This window comes from Lynx canadensis, chromosome A2, assembly GCF_007474595.2.
Source record: "Lynx canadensis isolate LIC74 chromosome A2, mLynCan4.pri.v2, whole genome shotgun sequence".
Lineage (NCBI taxonomy): Eukaryota > Metazoa > Chordata > Mammalia > Carnivora > Felidae > Lynx > Lynx canadensis.
Window position 1 is genome coordinate 84,353,598 of NC_044304.2, and position 23,959 is coordinate 84,377,556.

The following is a 23,959-nucleotide window of genomic DNA, read 5'->3' on the forward strand; positions in this document are numbered from 1 at the left end:
GATTTTGCAACGCCCTGACCAAGAAGCCTCTTCTCTCCAGCTTTCACAAACTAGAATATTCATCGATGCTTTGATTCTTCTCCTAAGAGAAGTGTGCATGTTTTTATCAGGTTCCTATAACAAAGACACAGGATGAAAGGAGTCAAGGGAACCACTCTAAGAAAATAAGTAGGAATATCCCTGGAGAGGGATCTGCTTCTGTGTTCTTTTAAACGTCACGGCGTAATTGTTTCTTTCTATCCCTTTTTTTTTTTTTTTTTTTTTTTTTTTTAAAGAAAGAACCAGGGTGAGGAGCAGCTCACTTGTAAGCTGGGGAAGTTGGCAAACACTGGCGGCAGAGCCTAACTTTGGTTTAGCAATCATACTGCCTCAGTGGAGTGTCACTCAAAACTCCACAGCCATTCTTGGATACTTGAAGGTGGGGCTCACAGCAGTCAGCAGTGATTTGACCCAGCACTTGGGGCAAACATAACCACAGTTATCAGTGTTAATTCCATTGTCTTCCAACCAGCATTTTGCAAGTGAGTTAATATTGGAGGATTTGCCCTTTTTCATCGGACTCCAAACTGGTAATTATGCTTATGTAATCCCTGTGAAGTTTTCTACCCTAACAACATAGGACGCAAGACTGGTTCCTTGAATACTAAAATCTTACTTTGATCTGGTTTTTTGCTTTCTTCTTGTCCAGTTTAAGCTCTGCCTGCATTTCTCTCTTCTCTCGGGGAGTATTTGAGATACAGACCTACAGGCACCCTGTCCCCAGCTTTTTGATAAGTTGTATCTAAAAGAAAATGGAAGCAGTTGTAACTTTACCATGTATGATCTTGCCAGTAATAAATACAATACTAAGTGATAAGAGGATATTAAAAAATACTCAGAAGTATCGAAACCCTCCAACAAACATGTGGTTATATACATGCAGCAGTGGAGGAGTATCTTAAGAGAGCAACAATGTACTAAAAGGACAAATTCATGCACAGTTCTTTTATTCTTAAGAATATCTATGCCCAGGGAGACTGTTAAACTGCAGATGAATTTTATCATTGGCTGGAAAGGCAAGTATAATATAGTTATGCAAGTTTTGGACTCTATTTTATGAAGATTGTAACGCAGAGTGGGTGTCTTCCAGTCTTGAAGAAGAATCTATCCTTTCCCATTTAGAATCAACAGTAATCAGTAGCTATCACAGGAAGAGTTTCTACTGCTGACATTCCTGGTATGTCTCTAGTCAACAGGTGGCTTCCTGGGACTTGTATGAGAGGTGACATGTCAACTTTATCTTACATTCAGGTTACAGAACTCTATCATCATATTGTATACCTGGCAGGTTACTGAATCTTTGATGCAACAGCTAACAGGATACAGGAAGTAATGTTACAAAATTTACCATTAAATTAGAACCAGTTTTCAATTTGCACATCATTCCTCCAATGTTTTTCCTGGTAAGAGCTAGCCACATGGAATGATAATGGGAGGCAGGTATTAGAATTAGGTAAAATTTTACAGATTTCAGACCTAATCATTTTACTGTTCACATATAACCATTTCTAGTAATGGCATTTTATTCTGACCTGCATTGTGATACAGTATTCTATAGGAACAGACGATATCTGTGTGCCTTAACTCTCTTTCACTTTGATTATCTCAAATAGTTGGAAAGTAAGCCTTGTGAATTAAGAGCTCTAGAGGCAGTGGTTTGCCTCTGTGGGTACTGTGTGAAGACAGGAGACTCGGGGAGAGTGTTTGACATAGACAGGGGCAGGAAATGCTAATATTACCTCATTCAAAGAATTCCTAACCTTGCTTGTACCTCAGACCTATACAATTCTATTTGATGTTTGGGTGGTTAATTATTCAAGCATTCTAGACAAACCATAATTAAACATTTCAATATAAAATCACAAGCAATTACTGATCTATAATTATGTATGCTACCTAAGTATAAATAATTAGAAAACAAAAAAATTGAAATGACCTGCTGCGTGGTAATGCTGCTAAACAGATATATTTTTTTTACACTAAAAGGCAAGGACTTTATGAATGCTGGCATTATGTAAATGACTTTGTCTTTAGAAAGTTGGATTGTGCATGGTATCTTGTCTGTTTACTCAAACATTTGCCTGCTCAACACATACTAGGTATTGATCATTTTCTGTACCTAATTTCATCCACTTAGCACTTTAATAATCAATTAATTCCCTCTCACAAATATTATTTGATAAATTAAATGGATGCCAACACAGGGACATTTTATGGCAGGTCACTGCTCTACTGGGTCATCAGGGAATCTTCCACTGAGTCTGGTACCACAAGTTTTCATATTTCTCCCTTAAGGATGATGAAAGATCAGTGGATTCCTAAGTATCTGAAGTCTGCGGAGCCTTGGGTTGCTTAGAAACAGTGAATATGGGCTTGCTATGACAACCCAATTTATCAGTGAATGAAAAGCCAGTTTGGCTGGCATTGTGCCGCCTCTCCATACTTTGATGGTAAGAATATTCAGATCAGATCCTCTACTGTATCAGTAGTTTTTATTATTTATACAATAAAACTATATTTATTAGCAATTTACATATTTACCAATTACAAATTACCAAATTTTGACATAGGAACTTACAGTTTATAATGGATAGCAACTACATGAAAATCAAGCTGAAACTTACTATGTAACGTTAGTACACACTTCAAATTTGTTATGTCTGCTGGTTATTACCCCATTGCCTAACTTTTATGTATAGGATTTTCATTAAATTAAAAGCATGAGAAAGCAAGACTAGTATATTATTTATGTGATAAAAAAGTTTCTGTAAATTTGACTTTGATTAATAATTCCATAAAAACAATCTATCAATTTATCTATGTAATGTAGTACATTTTAGTGATATTTTCATTTTATATTCACTCTTTGTTTGCATATCAAAGGAATAAATGTGGTTTACCATAGTTTTAAAAATCTTATGCTTTAAGTAATATACCATGTAATCTGACACACAAAAGGTATTAGAGAATTAATTTATTTGAAAACACATCTTTATAATAATGGAAAAGATTTTAGAGTCTGACTCTCATCCTCAGTTTGAGGATTTGCTCCTTGGAGTACATTTTCAACTATTTTGCCCTTTCTGATTTAAGACAATTTTTCCGATTTTAATGACACCTTTTCATTTTTTTTTTTTTTTTTACATATTCATGCTTTATAAGACCATAACGTCTGCACCTCTTCACATGTAGGTGTTGTATTTATCTTATCTGCCTATTGACTCAAACTCTTGTATGTTTGTCACAGTCTGTGGCGGAGGCAGGGCTGGCAGCCTCTCCTGAGACAAAAATGCTACCAGGTTCTACTTACTGTCCTTTTCTCCTGGGTTTTGGCATTTATGCATTTTGTTTTGATATTTAAGAGTTCATAGTCATAGTATGAAAAGTTCTCTCGAGAGTAAAAAAAAAAAAAAAAAAAAAGTCCATCTCAGGTTGCCATGGGGTAAGGAAGGACACATTTGGTGATATTTTCGATTTTTTCTTTGTACTTTATTCATTTTTACAGACTTCTGAAATTGATCAGTGTTTGGAATCCTCTAGCATGTCTCTTTAGCTGAGCGATGCCCCTCTTAAAGATAAGTCTCATGTCACAGATGGTAACAAGTACAAAGACAGAACTTAAACAGATACAGAACTTCAGCCATTTTTCTTGAACTAACTGCTATCAGAACATTAAAGGCCAATCCTCAGAGGTGCTTAAGTTTCTAGTGACTGGGCCATACTAACACTCTTGACAAAGGTGCATTTTGAAGTCAGATAAAGACCCACTGTCTTTTAACAAAATAAATGAGCAGTCCAGAATAAACCCTCTAAACAACCCAGAGGAATCAAACTATTAGCAAGGGATCACATCAGTTGATTTATAAAAAAAGATGGTCATGTAAAAAATTAGACGGTAGTGTATTACTATTCAGAAGACTTGGTGAAAATTTGATAGGCAAAATAATACACCACAACCACTTATAATGATCTACATTTAATACCGAATCATGGTTTTTGGTGTGAATTATTTTAACAAATTTTAGGAATATTCATTTTAATAAATACGTCTATTCCTTGATGTGGATACAGAAACACAGTATATTAGATCACTTAAAATGTTTGGGGGGGCACCTGGATGGCTCAGTCCATTGAGCATCAGACTCTTGATGTTCAGGTCATAATCCCAGGGGTATGGGATTGAGTCCTGCGTGGGGCTAAGTGTGGGGCCTGCTTAAGACTCTCTATCTCCCTCTGCCCCTGTCCTCCACTCATGCTGTCTCGAAAATAAAAATAAACATTAAAATATCTGGGAAAAGGTTATTTTGTAGGAGCATGTCATTCATCCTTGTATTGTACTTACTCAAGAAGTATCTGAAGAATGACAGAATCCTTTGTAAGAATGGTTTTCAGTTTTTAAAAAAAATGGCCCTGACTGAGCCACCCAGGTACCCCAAGAATATTTGCTAATGTGAAAGAATCAGACTATTTGTTTAATACATGCAGATTTTTGCTTAAAGCAGACCACACCTGTTCTTTGTTGCACTTCACGCCCGGTGTCTACTAAATATAAAAAGGCATACATAGAAAATAACCATTCCTTTTAAACTTGGTATCAGACAACATGGAGAACCAAAGATAACCTTCTCTCCTACCAAATTATATAATATACCCATGTTTCTTTTTGATCTATCCTGTGATATCTATAGAATAGGTTCTTCATTATCTATTCAATGTGTATTTGAGCATCAATTATGTGTCTGGCACTATTTTAAAATCTGGGATATAAAAATCACTACCAACACAGTTCCCAAGTGAGTACATTATAGGGAGCTTCATTGTCACCTGAGCCCTTGCAACTCCTGAATGAACTGAGCTTTTTATGACATATTTTATAACACTAAAGAGTTGTGGACATATGTAGAAGAAAATATAGTTACATGGTATTTTATATGTGTTTAATATTATACTAATATCTCTGTTACATATAGTGTAAAAAACCGTATTTCTGCCCTTGATTCTTTTTTTTAGAGGTCTCCTGATTGTGTTTTTTTTTTTTTTTTTTTTTTTTTTTTTTTTTTTTACATTTTATTTATTTTTGAGAGAGAGACAGAGCACAAGCAGGGGAGGGGCAGAGAGAGAGACAGACAGACAGACAGACAGAATCCAAAGCAGGCTCCAGGCTCTGAGCTGTCAGCACAGAGCCTGATGCAGGCCTTAAACTCACAGACAGCAAGATCATGACCTGAGCCAAAGTTGGACGCCCCTCCTGATTGTGTTTCTTGATGACACTTAATGAACAAGAACTTTGGTTAGATATTTTATTTCTGTAAATGAGCAGTGATCTAAGATCCACATTTTACATAGAATATTGTGTTTTCAACTGAAACTAGCTGACTCAATAGAGGGATTTTAGGGAGTCCACATAATTGAAAACTCCAGAGTTAGTACTTTAATTTTCTTTCTTTTTTTTTTTTTTTTTTTTTTTTTTTTTTTTTTTTTTTTTTTTTTTTTTTTTTTAGGAAGAGAGAGGAAGAGGAGCAGGGAGAGAGAATCCTGAGCAGACTGCACAGAGTCTGACATTGGGCTCAATCCCATGACCCTGGGATCATGACCTGAGCCAAAACCAAGAATTGGCACTCAAGGACTAAGCCACCCAGGTGCCCCAGTGTTAGTACTCTTTAGGCATAGTTGGATCAAACTTGTTGGCTCTTTCTCCTTAACTTTCTCTCTTCCACTTGTTTGGGTGTTGGCTTTGACCCAGACTGACCTACCCTGAGTTTTTAAAAAGTCCCCCAGCAGGAAGAATATGTGTTTCCTTATTCTTCTACATAGAAGATGGGGATGGCGTGGGGGTGGGGGGGGAGTAGATAATAGTAGAAAGACTGATTCATACCAATGTTGAGCAAAGGAGCTTTTGTGAGTCCTGAGGGAAAATGCATGTTCTTGTAACACTCCCTATTTAATCAAAGGAAAATTTTAAATAGAGCATTGGCATTCTTAGAGGCGATGTCTCTAGAATCAAAACCTTTATAAATCAAAATATGGAGGCAGTTTTTGAATCTTCTGTACTCAGTATGGAAGGACATCTCTAAATGCTGAGTCAGTCACTCATGGCTTCTAGATCACAAGTCACTCCTCCCTATATAAAAGGCACTAAGGTTCTAGGGTGTGAAGTCCCTGAAGAAACGTCACTATCTTGGGGTGCCTGGGTGGCTCAGTCATTAAGCGTCTGACTTTGGCTCAGGTCATGATCTCACAGTTTGTGAGTATGAGCCCCACGTCAGGCTCTGTGCAGACAGCTTGGAGCCTGCTTTGGATTCTGTGTCTCCTTCTCTCTCTGCCCCTCCCCAACTTGTGCTCTGTCTCTCTATGTCTCTCAAAAAATAAATAAGTAAAAAAAAAACTTTTTTTTAATTAAAAAAAAAAAGAAACATTACTCTCTTTCTTTCCTCTGGGAAATTCTCAGGCATAGTGAAAAATCCCTTAAATAATCAACTAAATTCATTATGTTCCATCTTTAAAGATTGAAGCCAATTCCCTCAAACACATCTTAGTACTTATTTAATGGACTTAAAAACAAAAAACAAAAGACATTGTTCTCATTTTTAATTGTATTTGCATAGGATTGGATGAATATTGAAAGAGTGATACATATGATGGTAGAATATTATATCCTAGAGATAAAAAGCTTTCTAAGTAATGGATTTGCACCAAATGACTTAAAAAGAAGATCACACTGTATTTTTTTTCCATAACCTGGCTGACATAACAGACAAGCCAGAGAAAGTTTAGTAAATAGAATAAATGTAATTTAATATTCATTTTTTGAGTTTCTTGAAGAATTTAAATATTTCCTACTATACAGAATAGTAAATGCAAGGCTAATAGAATCAGTTGCAAAATATGGTGAAGTTTTGACTAGAATACTTTTTGGTAATATTTTGATACCTGTATTTGTACATTGAACTGCCCCTGGAGGCTGGACGCCTTTCAAAACAGAAATATCTGTTAAGTGGATGATGTAAGCATGTTTGTAAAAGGAGTGAAAGACCAAATGAATTCATGGTTTCTGCTGATTTAGGGATAGATGTGCTTTTGTAAATGCAATTGCAATAAGTCATGTGAATGCAACTCCAAATTTACATATCCCAAATCATGTACCCTTTTGAGAGCATACTAGAAAGATAAAAATGAAATGTCAAAATAGTCAAATAGAAATCAATCAGGACAGATACACATAGGGTAACCAAGGAAGAAAAGAAGCATGTGAAAGAGAGGAGTCTATACGGAGGCTTACTATAAAAAGAGTATTTTGTGACATGCCTCTTTATAACATAGGAAACATTGTAATGGTTTTTAATTTTGAGTTAATTCATGAAATGGTATGGTTTTACATGCTTTTATGGACTTACTTCACCTCCCAATTTTACTCACAGTAGCCTTCTTTTCGCCAGCCTACTGTGATGACCCAGTTTTCCCTGTGGAGTTGTAGAAAATGAGAGGAAAAACAGGCCTAGCAACATTCCTGGATCATATCCAGAAAATGTTCTTTAGTCCTTGGAACACATAGAGGATGCTGCTTCAAGCCTTGTACATGCAGTTTGGGAAAACAAGAATATTCTCAGCATTCACCCTGAACAGGAAAGCACTGTGCTCTTTAACAAAAGGAGCATCACAGAGTCCACTGAAACCCACTCAGATAATATAAGCACTCCAATTCACATACGTACCTTTACCCATGAACTGGAGGCACCGTGGAGGAGGATACTTTGCTTACCTAAATAACACAACCGAGAGACCTTGGGCCTAATAGCCAAGAAAACAGTTGTGTCCCAGTTGTCCTGAGGACAAGTGAGCTAATCAAGCAGAGCAAAACTAGCAGGACTAGTTCAGTCATGTATGAGGGACATTCTGTAGCAATTCAGACTCCATAACCTACAATTGGTTCCTTGAATCACAACCTCAGAACAAAAGACAAGAGTGACATTCAGGAATCTGAAAGGGATGGTCATGATAAACAGGTCTTGAGTCCTTGGTTGCTTGCTGGCGAGCTCAAGGATGACCGATAATTGCAGAGACGGTGCTGATGCTGCCTGAACCCACCTAAACCTACCCTAGTACAGTTACCACAAGGTCAATTCCTTTATCAGTTCCCTTGTCAGTGCCCTATATTGCAAAGCAAGGTTTAATGCTGCTGCGAAAGTTGCTGCTAAAGTAATGAAGTTTAATAGACAAGTCAAACTTCTTTATGATTCAAAACTGAAGTATGGAGATCACAAAGGGAAGGTTTCACTCTACCTCTGATATGTTGCGATTTCTTTCAGGTAAGCAGGTGCCCAGCAATCACAGAGACACATAGAGGACAGTTTCAGGATTCTGACATTTTAGAATTATTCTGAATTCATCTATCTGTCTCATGCAACATAGAGTGCTGGTGTACCACTTTTTATTCTGTCTGGATTCTAATGTTTATGGCATCTGGAATATGCCCATTGAAATATGTAAAGAAAGTGATTGAAATGATCCATAGCGTTTCCGGGTAAACATTTGCTTCTGAAAATTTTACATGTATATATTTTCAATGTTTTTGTTTGTTTTTCTTACAAACATGAGGCTTTATTCAAACGGAAAAATACATTTAAAGTAAAATGTTCGCTCTTGGAATCCTATGGGTTCTTTGAAATTTTAAGAATTTATTTCAAGTTCTTCCAAGGAGTTCATTTGATAAGTAACACTCTAAACCAAACTTGCTGGTCTCTTTGAAGACAGAAAACTCAGGCTCATTGAAGGGCAAACCCTTCCCTTAAGCCCACTAAGAACCAACCTGGGCAATGATGGTCCACAAACTGTTTTATGTTTCTTTAAAATGCCAGGTCACTCAGATGCAGGGTTTATCCCACTTCAAACAAACAGAAAAAGAAAGGTATCGGGAATATAGTTTTTCCTGTGTAGTGATTTTTTAAATAAATTATTATTGTATAACATGTTTCTTAGAAACCTTTTTTTTTCTATCTTTAAAAAGAAACCTAATTAGGTCAGTCTCCTATGTCCCTGAAGAAGAGTGTGTGTGGGCGCATGCACGCGTGCGTACACAAACACGTGCATACAGTATGTGTACCTAAGTCTTGTAGGAATCTGATGTCCAAGTGTATATCTTTAAACTTAAGGTAACAGGTTGTCAGATGACACGGATGTCCATATAATTAGGTTTTTCATTGTCTCTAGTGTGATTAGCATGTCTCCATTAAATGGAATAAATCACTTTGAGTCTCATTATCCATCTTTTTTCTTTGATTAAATGTATTTTGTTTTTATACATTCATCACACACTTCAGCTTTTTACTGGTGTTTAAACAGAGTTAAAAAAACCTGACATTTTAGGATTTTAACGTACATCCTTTTGATCAAGCCATGAGCTAAAGCAAATGTAAACTGATGTCCCTAACCCCTCTTAAAATTATTTTATTTATTTAATTTTTAAGACCCCACTTCAGGGAGTATCTTAGGTTACTTTTCTTAATGATAAAATTTGTTTTGATTTTTTTTTTTTTGTATTTCAATTGAATAGTTTTTTTTTTTTTTTACATTTTTCCTGTCCTGTGAAATTTCAAATTCATTGATTACATTTTTTTCTCAACCTTTTTAAATTTGGCATTTGTTAACTAACTGCTTGTTTTCTTTATTGATTATTGTGCTTTTTTTCCTACTATTTCACCATGCCATGTTTTCAGGCCTTGTTATCACTTTACCTGAATATTTCTGGTTTTCCCCCAAATAATATCCCATCAACTGTATGAATACAAATTACCCTGACAACTATGCTGATCATACCATATCCTTATGTTTCGTAGTATCATTTAAATGTTGACTTACTCTACTTCCCCTTAGAGAGTTGAGTCAGCTTTGCAAAGTGTTCAAGTAAAGATTAGGTCTGTCAACATTTTTAGATGGCCTGTGAAATTTACATATTGATTTGGCCCTGCCCACGTGAGCACTGTCCACATATACAGAGGTGCTCTCTGTTAAATCTCTTTCACACACAGCTCCTACTATGGCTTCTATTAAACATATGGGTAAGTTTATTTTATAATTTTAATTCAGTATGTTTGTGTCCTGTGTTTCAATTTATTAGATCACATGGTTTAAGTCTAAACTTTAGTAACCCTGATATCCTATCCTTTATTAATGTCCTTGAAATTCTCTTTTAAAGGCCATCTTAGAAGCCTGTATTTTAGTCTCTCAAGTTTTACTGGCATTACATTATACTGTTATATCTTAGTTATGTACATATATATTTATTTATTTTTGTTCTTGCATGTTAAGTCCTTCCTCACCATAGAAAAGAGGTAAAGCATGCCATTGATTTCATACTTTCACAAATAAGGTAGCAATTGAAAATGATAGATGTTTATACACACACACACACGTGTGTATACATGTGCATAAATATGTGCATATGTATGTGCACATCAATCTCTATGGTTATCCCCAAGGATTAAAGTGATAAAACAAATTTTACTTACAGTTTGACACTGTTAACTAATGTTTTGAGATAGTTTACACATCTTTAGAAGGATTTAATTTCAAAATAATTCTGTTACTACTTACAGAATATGTTCACTGTTGATTCTTTGTTATGATTAGATATCATTTTCCTCTCAGTGTAACATCGATTTATTTAAAATTGTTACTCAATTTGTACAAAGGTGTTGAGAAAAGTATGTAAAATTAGGTATTGTTCAAGAACTTTTTATCTGCTTTTTTTCTTTCTGAAAAGAGTATAGGCTCTTCACTTAGTCTCTCTGGGTTTTAATCCTTGATTTGGCACATACTAGCTTTGTGACCTACTCTAGTTGTCTAAGGAGCCCAACGGGTGGTATGATAGGTCAACAGGTAACACAGGTGAAATACTTAGTTCAACAACTGACAGATAGTAAGCCTCCAGTATGTGTCAACCCCCTTATTATATCATCATCATAATTTGTAAGTCATTGCTTATCCATACAGTCCACAAATGCAATGTATATTATATCAAGATTCTTCTTTTCATTTCCTGAACTGTAAAAAAAAAAAAAAAAAAAAAAAATCACTTACAAAGTTCCATCTCCTAACAGAAGCTGCATACAGATTTAAATTAGGTAAACCTAACATGTGATTTGATCTGCAGCTTGAGGGTGTGGATGGACTCTGTATGATGATCCTCTTTGGCAAGAAAGAAAATCAGAAATACAATGACTGTGTGTTACTTACTGAGTTCACAAATCCTGCTGTTACTAATAATGTGATCAGAACTCAGGCCATGTGACCCTTCTTCTAGAACTCTTACAATTCATCTATCATCTGCTTCTCAAATATGTTGCAATATTTGTCATTCAATTTACTTTACTCTTCCTCTTTTACTTCGTAAGTGTTAAATTCCATGAATCAGCTTCTCTAAAAAATACTGTTACAAAGGATTTTGTAAACCATACAAATGCTAAAAGAAGTTTTATTATATTTAATACTTCTGAAGTAAAGAGGGCCTTTGAAAGCATGACACTATATTTAAAAGGAAATTACTGTGAAAGTTAATGGCATACAAGTTTTAAATTGTAGTAATATAATAATACAATGAAAATAGTAAAAAAGATTTTTTTTTTTTGTCAAATGCAGAAGGCTGGTTGGTTCCTTACCAATTAACAAAGAAAGGACAAACAAATTTAAAGAAAAAAAAAAGATGAACAAGGATATTATCACGAGTATTTTAAAATATAAATAGCTAATATACTTGGGAAAATAGGTTCAACTTCATTCAATTGAATATTTACCAATAAAAAAGTACTTGTTAGAAACTTAAAGTTCAGTATACAATAGTGTAGACAGGCATTCTCACACATTGTTAGTACACACTAACAATTTCACTTACTGCTGTTTATTGGTGTCCTAGAACAGGTAAACAAAACTATGTATGCATGCAATGATATTGTAATAGCGTCATACAGTGACAGCTGAGAACTACACTTGCGGTGAGCACAGCATAACATAGATGTTGAATCACCATGTCATACACCTGAAACTAACTTCGTGTGTCAGCTATACTCAAAAATTTTAAAAACTACATAGGAATTTTTAGCATTTTTTGGCAAGAACTGGAAATAAAACTATGTCCATTAAATAGGAGATTGGTTATTTAAAAGACAATACACCTGTTAGTATGGAATATTTTTCAATGATGGAAAAAGCACATTAACTCTATCCACAACATGAGAATATCTCCAATGCACATAATAGGAGAAGAGTCAAGTTTCAGAAAGTATGATTTGGTGTATGAATGATCCCATATACATAAGAATGTAAATTGAAAATTCATAAAACTATAGGGGGTAGGGGAGAATTTTATAATTTTCAATACTTTTTTATTTGTCCATATTAGTTTAATAAAGTCCCTAAAATAAACATTTGCTTAATGGCTAATCATCACCATAGCAAGTATTTACTAACTATACATATGAATCCTTTATATTCTCACTGTCAGTCTTTACAACAGATTAGATCCATGGTAACTAAGAGAGGGGAAGTAGTTAGCAACCTTAACACATTTTAGGAAGTGACGAATTCCAAAGCCACACTCTGCTCCATTGACTTTCCAAGCAGATGCTCTTCATCCCAATCAAACCATTGAATATTTGTGGTACAGACAGCCAACATAGTAACGTCTGCCTTCTGGCCATTCTCGCTCCGTTTTAGATATTATTATGGTTATGACAGTTGTTGCGTTGTGTCCATTTACTTAACCGGTTACCAGCTATGAGCCTGGCCTGCACTCTGGGGATTCAGCAGTGAGGCAACCAAATGTCCCCCTCCTCATGGAGACAACATTCTAGCAGATACAAAAACAGGACCAAACAGATAGCCCAGTAGATGGCTGATGGTGCTCTGTAATCTGAAGAAAATAAACCAGAAGGGAGAAAAGAATGGAAGGGGCTTGACTTTGAGTGTCTAGTAATCGGGCTCCTATCAACTGCCCTCACTTAGTTCATATTATGACCTTCTTAGTTAGTTTTGCCCACTTTTTTCCAAAAAAAAAGAAAAATAAGAGTAGTCATTGAACTCCCAACCCCCACTCAATACAACCATTGCCCAGTAACATCAGGATTCACTTGTCTGTCTGGGTCCAAACCCTATGTGGTCTCTCGCAAAAGAAAGGTTCCCAAAAAACTGTGTCTAAGCTGACTTCATTATGTTGAAAGTTTTATCCTTCATTATACTAGATGTATGTAGTGCTGCAGTGGATTTACATAAGGCAAGGGGTACTCTCATATAAAATATATCTCTTCAAAATACTGTGGGTATGTAAGCTTTATAAAATGAAAACCTCAACATTCTTTACTCTGAAATGGGTACAGCATTTTTCTGCCTTGTTGTTTAAGGTATATATTTTGCTCAAATCTAGAGAAATGATTGCAGATTTTACTTAGCTGTGCCCTCTCGGGGTATTACCACACGAGACTCAGAAAGCTCCTCAGGAACTGCTGTCTATGGGATTGAACACAGCTGCCTCTGGGAATGTAGATTTGATTCTTTGGACTGCTCTTGGGAGTGTGTGACATTTTCCTCTCCAGAGACAGAGGGTTTGGATGGCATTAGGCTACTGATGAGTGATCCAAGTAAGTTCAGTGTCAACTTAAAGCATGTATTGTGCTTGTATTTTTTCCGAAATGTCTTTCTCTAATAGTGTTCATAATTTCATCATAATTTAATGATCCTTTCAATATGTTTAAAATATGCTCTTTAAAATAGGTACTATCTGAACTCCTGTGTTGGTGAGCTATTTCTCAATTTTCATACAGGGGGTGGGGGTGTAAGTGTGTTTGAATTAAAGTTGAGAAGAAAATATATCAAAGCAGCTTCAATACAACAAAATAGATGTTTTTAATCGAGATATTCATTAAAATAGCCTTTTTCTACCTTTTTTTGCTAATACAGCAAATACCAGAGATCACAGTTAGAGAAATCCTCTTTTCAAGCTACCTGAAATCTGTGTAAGTTATTCTTTTAAAATGAGTAGCATAAATCACATGGAAATTGTCCAAGGCCATTTCTACCTGATCCTGATTAAGCGGTGTAAAATTTGAAAAAAACATCCCAATATATCTAAAGCATTAATATCTAAGTATTAATTTTTAAATAAATGTGTCAGTAAAAATACCTTGGAAAAAGAAAGTAATGCCTGAGGGAAAAAGAGAACTTTGAATCCTTTTCCAGTTGTATTGCACTGCTAACAAATGAAAAGATTCACCACATACTCAGAAGGGGCCACATGACCAATCCAATGATAAGAACTGGTTTAAATATGATCTAATGGACTAAATATATTTCTGCCTGTTATTGTTAGCTTACTTTATTTCAAGGTTGACTTTGAGACATTTATTCAGCTGGCCTGTCTGATAGATGACAGTTTAACTGTCTAAAGATTTTGATCTCTCTTACACGATTTTGAGAATTTCTCTGCAAGAATGGGTTCTTAGTATTGAGGGTCTCCCCCCACAGGCTTTTTATTTTTATTAGGTTTTAAAATAATACCTTTCTTTTAAAGTAACTTATGTTTATGCTGTTTTTTACATTAAAAGGTCATCTTAGATGTAATCTGTTTAAATGCTGTTTAATAGTTGTATTTTGGCTGAAGAAATTTAAGGGAAATTTAATTTTTTGTTTTTATAGGGATATTTTGCTCTGCTCATGAAACTTCTGTAAAACTAACAGAAAATGATGAACAGTTAAGAATTTCCAGTTAAAACAATATGCTATTTCCTTTTTTAAAGTCGGTTTGTCATCTTTGTTGATAGTATCTCCAATTATTTTCAAACTTCTTAGTCTTTATGCACGTCAAATTAATGCTGTATAGCAAGGTACATTTTAATTCAACATTATGAAGTTTTGTAAGCTAAGTCATGACAAAGAAGTGATACTGCTAATCCTTCCCAGTTTATAGTTTCCACCCCCGGAACCCTATTCGTCATCTGGAATAATGATTGTGCAGTAAAACAGAATACATAGAGGCAGCGCAGCAAGTCAGTTCCTTTTGTTTCTCTGGCCTCTGACTTACTTGGATGGGAGAATGGCCAAAAAAAAAAGTCTGCTGAGTATCTCAGATATAGGGAATGGGTCCTCACCAGACCATAAAAATAGACCAGTAAAAGCCATAACAGTAGTGTGATATGTGTGGGTTTTTTTTTTTTTTTCTTTCCTAATTCCTCTGGCAACAAACCACATACTGGGATGGGATTTTTTTTTTTTTTAAGCATATTTAAACTCACACACTTTATGTAATGAGGATTTCAGTGTAGGGTTTTTCTGCAGAATACCATTTGGTCCTACTAAGAACCGTCTGTTCAAATGTTTGAGCATTTGATTGAAAAATCCTTCTTAGCCTTTTTAAAGGTAAGTCATATGCTTTTTTTTTTTTTTTAACAGAAAAGATTTCTATGTCCCAAATGATAGATGACTCTACTATATAAACCCTCTTAAGAAGTTGTAAAACAGTAACAACAAAAAGCTTGTAACTGTTTTTTTTTTCCAAGTCATTATTTAAAAATTGGGTTGTGTTGTTTTCCAAGTTGCTAATCTTTCTACATTTTATGTTAAAAAATATTAAAACCTTGTCTAATGGTCAATGACATTTTATTTTTGATGTTTAAAATCTTATGCCTGCTATAAACCTTTACTTTTTAATATTTAAAAATGAGTTTTAATCCAATTGAAATTGTAAAACTTTCATTGTACACATAGGCTATTTATACCTGATTTTTAAATTAATAATAAAAAATTATCATAAAACAAATATAATACATTAGTTATAAATGATTTGCCACTCATGTCAATATGCTTTCCAGTATGCAATTAACTACTGAAAAGTAACTAATTACTTTTCAGAGTCATTACTGTGTTTAAATTTTTATCTGAATTGCATTCAGTTTTCGTGAACCTGACTTTGTAACATGGTTAAACACAATATGTATTTTGGATATGTTCTTGTTAGGTATTTTTTTCTAATGAAAAAGATACTATAATTGCTACTGGGAATGGTAAGTTATATTGCAAGTAATGATTCTAGATTTAATTAGTATAAATTATATAAAATTTGGTGAGAAAATAAAAACCAAAACTAATACTTTTGACTATTTAGGAAGCTTATAAATATCAGCAAATTATTTCCTTGAATGTTGATACCAAGTTTAAATAAAGGATAAATCACTCTAGAAAAATTACAAGTTTCAAATTAATTACAGTAAGTTAATTCATATATAACTGTAAATGGCATAAATTCTCTGGAGTAAGTCTTATACAGTTTCTAGAATCACCAAGAAACATAGAGATGTTTTAAAAATGTTTGCATGTACTTTTCAGTCCTCTTCTCTGTGGTCTTAAGTTAGTAACGTCTTTTGGGTCTAAAATAAACATTGCTTTCAATACTGGCTCACAAAACAACCAAAATGAAATTTTTAAAAAGTTTTGTTATTCAGCGTCCAGTGGTCCATTGGGTTTTATGAGAAAAAATATGAGGAAAATTTTTATTTACTAGAAACACGATTAAACTAAAACAATGATGAATCAAATACACAACCATCAGCTAACAGGTTAGCCCAGGAAGAATATCATAATGACAACTGGAAAACATGTGGGCAGAATGTACTGGAAATTTTAGAATTTCTAATTGCCTCCCTTATTTTTTATGAAAACGTTTGGGCATGTTTACTCCAACACATTTGAATCTTGTGGATTTTTTGTTTCTGAAGGAATTCTGTAACTATATTTTGATTTAATTGTAAGCTGTTTTAGTTCACTGGCCCAAGTTATGGCTAAAAGTTTCAAATAGCATCTTCTAAGCTAGCAGATGCCTCTCCATTTGGGTGATACTCTAAGTTCCTATATACATAAATAATAAATAATTTCATCAGATTTTATTGTAATCTATGTGTTTTGCAAATAATCATTCGTGTAAACTATTACGTATTCATTAGATTTCTAAACAAATATTTGACCAATATAAAATAACACTACACTGTTTAATAGGTTGTTCAAAATAATATTTCATGATAACATATCAAAATAACATTTCCTATGATAAGAATTTTATACTAATATCATTTACTTTTATTTGGCATTCACAACCTTATCTGTTTAAAAAAAAGTTTTTTTTAATGTTTATTTATTTTTGAGTCAGAGGCAGAGCATGAACAGGGGAGGGGCAGAGAGACAGGGAGACACGGAATCTGAAACAGGCTCCAGTCTCTGAGCTGGCAGCACAGGGCCCGACTTGGGGCTCGAACCCACGAACTGTGAGATCATGACCTGAGCTGAAGTCAGACGCTTAACCAACTGAGCCACCCAGGCGCCCCTTACAACCTTATCTGTTGAGTGATATAGCATTTTAGAGAAAATTAAGCCACAGAGAAACTATGCTATTAAGACCCAAAACTGAACCTAAATCACTTGACTTCAAATTCCAAAATCTGAACTATTGTAGATCACATGCTATCTTACTGTTTATACTATAATTTGGGGTGGGGAAAAAAAAAGCATTCCTGTCTGAGGTTCAAGGATCAAGAAGAGCTCTAGACAATCTTATTTAAACCAACATGAATCAAAGAGAATCATTTCAAACCTATAGTAATCCCTGTAATCAAGTACTCCAAAAGACAGGCTTGTTTGTAGAAGGATCCTTAGTATGATACATGAAGTACAATATACTTACTGCTTTAATTTTTTAAGACTACCACCAAGTTTTAAATTGTAATATTTTAAAAGTATAATTTAGTGATGTGTCTTATTGTTTCATATTATAGATGTTTATAATTTTTTTTCTATTGTGTATTTTTAGCTACACCTATTCTAATATGATAAAAAAAGGACTGTGGTAACTTCAATAAGAAAAGATATGAGAGAACTTCTCATCTAGTTATTTAAGAGTCTTCTGCAGAGCCCTTGAGTTCTGTGAGGATTACTCAGAACCCAAGTGAAGTGTGACACGAAGGGGAAAGGGCCACAGAGTTCCTGCTCCCTTTTATCAGAAGAGGTTTTCTGCTTATATGTTGGAATTTCATGTAAAGAATTCTGTCTCTAAACAGAAGTTTATAAAGAACTGATCTAATGGCCTTCTGTTTCCACATGATGAAATGCAACCAGATTTAAATTACTGATTTACACCCATTACAAATAGCTGGGATTTGAATCTGCATCTTACTCATGTCTAGGAAACCATGGCTTTGTAAACACACCTAGTTACAGTGTAGGGCCAGAAAGTGAAAAGGAATTTAATTCTGAAAGCTAACTTTCATCATTGATACACAACTTGTTAAATTAATCACCCCTCAAAACTCCAAAAATGGGGTCTGTGGGCAGATACTGTATTTATTAGGTAAAGAAGGCTGTGTATCAAACGAACAGTGTAATGTGTGTGTGCTTGAAAACAGAAGTGTGTGGTCTGGTTTTCAATTCTAAGAAAATGTGGGGGGAAAGTTCATGGATAGAATAAGAAATCTGAGATACTCACTCATGAGTAAGAAAATGTCATCCCGGCCCTGGCATTCATTTATGGTACAAATACTTTTGTAATCTGAAGCTTTTTCAAGTTTTGCAGTTTACAGCCCAGAAAATTTACCTCTGGGTCATGCCTTTTCTGGGTGGAGTTTCCCAAGGAATACAGCTTTAATCACACATGGGAAGAATTACAGATTCTCTAAGAATTTTCTCTGATTTTCTGACCTATTTACTGGAAAGGTTTCTTATAGCTCAGTCTCTCAAGTTTCTACCACCAGGTTTCCAACATAATGGAAAGACATAATGCTCATAAATTCATTCTGGAAACACTCCACTGATTTGACAACAAAAAAGTAAAGAAAAAAAAGTACCCTTTTTTCCTTCTTTCAAAGATAATCCAAGGGAATAAAATACACTCACAAATTCTACAAAAGGAATAGGATTTATAATCTATAAACTGATAAGATACAGCTGATCTCCCTCTAGGCTCCAGAAAGGTATGTGATAAGTGATATTTTAAAATACGCCTTTTTTTCTTTTCTCTGCTTTATACAAGTCTCAGCAATTGGTTTTTATTTACTGTACCTGTGATGATTCTTTGCTTTCTAAATTTATTTACTTGAAACAAGAAGTAAATTGCAGATTTCGATGTCTTGTCTATTCCTATGAAGGAGAAATAACAGTAAATAATAAAATGCAATCCAAAATTAGCAAGTGAAATAAATTACTATTTTAATATGTAAGGAATTTGTTATTAAGAAAACCAAGTTCACAAGACACAAATTTACAAGCCTTACCAAATTTGAGAGAATGGGGACAAACGACACTTTTTTTTTTTTTCCCTAAAGATAAACATGGGTGGAAAAACTGGTGAATGTGCTGTAACCTGAACTTTTATGTAGTCAGCGTGTGTCTTACATAATGTGTTGGGTCCTCCTTTGCCTCAGGTGAATAAAACTAAATTTAATAATATGAAGCATAAAGCTAAGGGAGGAGTTTAATAACAATACTTCATTACTCATGGTTTCAAGGCACTGAAGGATAATGAACCCAAGTAATGTCGCGTATCTTAGGTATTATTAGGGGAAAAAGTTGGAAACTTAGAACAAAGTAACAAAAGTGAGTCAATCAGTTAAAAATTTGAAAGAAGTACATAAACGCAGTCTCTCTCAAAACTATTAGTACATGTGTGATGTTAGATTAATACTTACAGCTTTGTTTATATATCATCCAGACCAGTGTTATTCCAATAACTATCTAACGGCATGATCAACAAATAAGTTACTGGATACTTCTTTTTTCTGATGGGCTTGACTCAACAGCAGTGGGATGGATACACTATATCACTTCAGTTTTAAGTTTAAAGCAGACAGAGCCTATGTAGGACCCAGGCATGACCATTACTTGACAGGCCTGGGGCTCAGGGTCCTCAGAAGTCATAATCATGAGTTTCCAGGTTTAGAGAGGGAAGTATTGGACAACATGTGCTGCTGCCTGAGTCCTCCAGTGGACATTCTTGGGACTCTTTGCCCCTTGCAGAAACTTTCCTCTGTAGTACATGGGCTACTTGAATAAAGGAGAATAATTCTGGCAGAAGTCCAATTCACAACTAGGTTATGGCACCTAATCTGGAAAAGGGAAGATAAATGCACAAAATTCTTTAGCAGCCATAGAAATGTAATTTTTAAATCATTTTATTTCCATATGTCACAGCTGCAAATGACATTAATAGGAGTGAAGTTTTTTAGTGATATTTATATAGAACATAAAATAATTTTCCAAAAGGGAAATTTAATACTTGAGTTGTTTCTTTTACGTTTTTATTTTGCTAGAGAGAAAAAGAGAAAGCATGAGTGGAGAAGGGACAGAGGGAGAGTGAGAATCCCAAGCACGCTCCTTGCTGTCAGCGCAGGGCCCAACGAGGGTCTTGATCTCACAAACCATGAGATCATGACCTGAGCCGAAATCAAGAGTCAGATGCATAACCAACTGAGCCACCTAGATGCCCTTTCAGTTGCTTTTTAAAAACAGATTCACGAGGGGCTCCTGGGTAGCTCAGTTGGTTAAGGGTCTGACTTTGGTTCAGGTGATGATCTGGTGGGAGTTCGAGTCCTGCGTTGGGCTCTGTGCTAACAGCTTAGAGCCTGGAGCCAGATTCAGATTGTGTCTCTTTCTCTGCCCCCGCCCCCAGCTCATTCTCTCTCTCTCTCTCTCTCTCTCTCTCTCTCTCTCTCTCTCTCTGTCTCTGTCTCTCTCTGTCTCTGTCTCAAAAATGAACATTTAAAAACATTAAAAAAAATAGATTCATGATACCATATAAAGAAAACTGCAATTTGACTCTGGGGATTTCCCTTCCCAATTTTTAATTGGCTTTGCAAAGCCATAGATTTCTACAGAGATTCTCATAGAGCTTCCTCAAAGAGAGGAGTATGTCATGTGGGAGTAGGGAGACCAGGCTGGGAATCAAGGTCACAGGGTTGCCACCACTGTTGTACTCCACAGTCACTCTGCCTGTTGGTCTTCCACGTAAGAATCTGAAGAACTGATTCAGCTACTTAAATTAAAAACTGCCGATCTCATCCTAGCATCTTATTTTACACATGAGGAAATTCAAGTCCTAAAAGATGAAGTGATTTGCCCATTGTCATCTGGCAAGAGAGTAGTAGCACATCAATTTTTGGTTTAATCTACTAGTCTACTGGTCTTAACTACACTACGTTATTAGATCCCTGTCTTGATTACTACTTTAGGTATAACTTGGAAATGAGACGTAGAAGATGGTGTCTGAAATTATGATTCAGCCAATGATTACTTAATTGGCTCCCTTGGATATGACTATTTGTCCATAGTATACAGACCACCCAGATGGGTAGCATGTTACATGATTTCAGAGGGCAAGGAAAGCTGTTCCTCACACGCCATCTCCAAACAATTAATACAAAGCAAACACCACTTGCTCAGTGAGATACGGAAGTCCATAGGAAAACCAAATTACTTGTTTAGACAGCTTATAGATGGTCCTTTTACATTGGGAAAAAAAAACCCCAAAACGTGTAATATTAATAGTATTCATACTTCTTAGCTGCTAGAACCTCGGTGTGAATGAATTCAGTTTATCCTCCTTTACAGTGGAAGTATCCTAGATAGAAGGCATGGGTAAAGGGAGATCACAAAGATAAGAAACTAAAATTGTCATGGGAAAACTCTGTAACATTTATCTTCACAATATTGAGGAAAAGTCTAATTTTCCTTATTTTCTTAGCTATGCAAGCAATATTCCTGAAAAACTAAACGGTTCCTCCAGTGGAAATAAGTACTAAGAATATCCTAAGAGTGGCACTTCTGTTGGAACAAAGCTGTGGAGGGAAAATCTGAGACCATAACAAAGTAGAATTTTTGTTATTACATTTACAGTGTTGACAGTAATAATTGGCATGTGATTCTCTTTTTTTATCTATAGTCTCCATTCTGTTGGCATTTATGTTTTCCATGGCCTTGGGCAATAAAGTAGGGAATTTTTGTTTACAAGCTACAAAGCACATTTTGGCTCTTTATCAACGTCAGGTCAGCCCCATTTAAAAAAATACTGTTACAACCAAAATATGAAGGTGTTCTAAAATCCTAGAAGTAGGGGCGCCTGGGTGGCGCAGTCGGTTAAGCGTCCGACTTCAGCCAGGTCACGATCTCGCGGTCCGTGAGTTCGAGCCCCGCGTCGGGCTCTGGGCTGATGGCTCAGAGCCTGGAGCCTGTTTCCGATTCTGTGTCTCCCTCTCTCTCTGCCCCTCCCCTGTTCATGCTCTGTCTCTCTCTGTCCCCAAAATAATAAATAAACGTTGAAAAAAAAATTAAAAAAAAAATAAAATCCTAGAAGTAATAAATTCTTATTAACTTTGTTACAATAGAATCCACTCATTTCATTAATCATTTCCTTTCAATCTTTATGAAATAGCCACATACTGTATAGAAAGATATCAAAAATAAGACTGACTAGTGGAAATACACACTGGCACAAATTAGTTGATTTTAACAGAATTGGTGTGAATCAAATGTTCATGATGACAAAATAAATAATGTTGCAGTTTCATATGTAAAAATAAAACAAAAACAAAAAAACCCTGTGAGACTAGTAGCAAAGAAATGCCTATCATTAAACATCCTTTACATTCATTATGTATTTTCTTTAAATTCTTCCCACCTTTAGTGTATTCAAAAGCCAATTATTAACAATGAAATTGAAAGTATATTCTTTCAAATATTTGTTTTTAACACTATTAAAAAAATTCAAGCATGAGCTCAGTATTCATGATTTTTTTTAATAGTGATTATAATTTTGGTGTTATTAGACAATATTCTGGTATTAATTTACTGACAATGTATTTTCCCAATGTAACCATGTTTTTTTGTTTTTTTTTTTGTTTTGTTTTGTTTTTAACAGATAGCTTACAAATGATTAGAAGAATTAATTCTTTCTGAGACTCCTCAGATGATTTCCTATAAAATTTGTATCTTGCTGTATACTTGTGAATAAGGTATAGTAAAGACACCGTCTATTACCATACTTGCTTAGCATTGAACAGAGACGACATGGGTCAGGATACCTCCAGTTTGCAGGAGAACTCCAGGCAAGATGTGGGTGGCTGTGCTTGAGTGGAGAAGCCAGATAAAGAGCGAAGATGCATCTAAGTGTCCTGGGCTGAGGGTAGGTAGATGAGGGAGAAAGTACAGTAAGCAAGTTCTCCTTAGATAAGATTTCAGTGTTAATCATCCATAGGAAGAAAATTTTAAAAGAGGGGAATTTTAAAGAAATACTCTATATGACAATGTTCTTTATTTCTTCCATTGGCAAATAGTGAAAAGCAAGAAAGGAGAGGACGTAACCTAGAAAGTCAGTTTCATCAAACAAAAATTATTTATTCATAACCGGCTAAATGCTTGTTCAGTTGTGTTTTCTTTGTACTTTGATCTTCTTGTACTGATATTTAAGCTTCTGTTTTATGATCTCTTTCTATGCTAGGACCAGACCTCTGGAAACCACCTAATCAGACCTAGGAGTTTGAAAGAAGCAGGTGCTGAACCTTAATTTCTCCACCGATTAAGAAAATGGGCTGTGACCGAAACTGTGGGCTCATCGCTGGTGCTGTCATTGGTGCAGTCCTGGCCGTGTTTGGAGGCATTCTGATGCCAGTCGGAGACATGCTTATTGAGAGGACAATCAAAAAGGTACAAGTATTCTAAAGGATACTTCTTGTCATTCATTTCTTGTCATTTGTATTTCGTGGTAACTGGCAACTTTGTATCTTTAATACAAAGGTGATTATGAGCCATTACAACTTCACACAGTTGAGAAATGTTAAAAGTATAATGTACTTTTAACATGAATGCATCACTATCTTAAGTATAATATCCAAATTCTCATCAA

At 35.1% G+C, this 23,959-nt stretch overlaps 1 protein-coding gene across 6 annotated transcripts in view; it reads left to right on the forward strand.

Moving 5' to 3' along the window:
* CD36 (CD36 molecule) overlaps window positions 1–23,959 on the forward strand; it is a 75,711-nt gene that overhangs the window by 21,747 nt on the left and 30,005 nt on the right. Inside the window, exons 1-3 of one of the 6 annotated variants that reach the window (XM_030307847.2) lie at window positions 385–569; window positions 22,976–23,069; window positions 23,555–23,760. In XM_030307847.2, the coding sequence (XP_030163707.1) occupies window positions 23,641–23,760 (120 nt within the window). In that variant the 5' untranslated portion in view covers window positions 385–569; window positions 22,976–23,069; window positions 23,555–23,640. Of the gene's footprint in view, window positions 1–384; window positions 570–10,057; window positions 10,095–13,991; window positions 14,043–15,071; window positions 15,442–22,975; window positions 23,070–23,145; window positions 23,240–23,554; window positions 23,761–23,959 lie in introns of those variants that run through there. The other 5 variants (XM_030307849.2, XM_032592389.1, XM_030307846.1 and 2 more) reach the window with 5 other exon arrangements.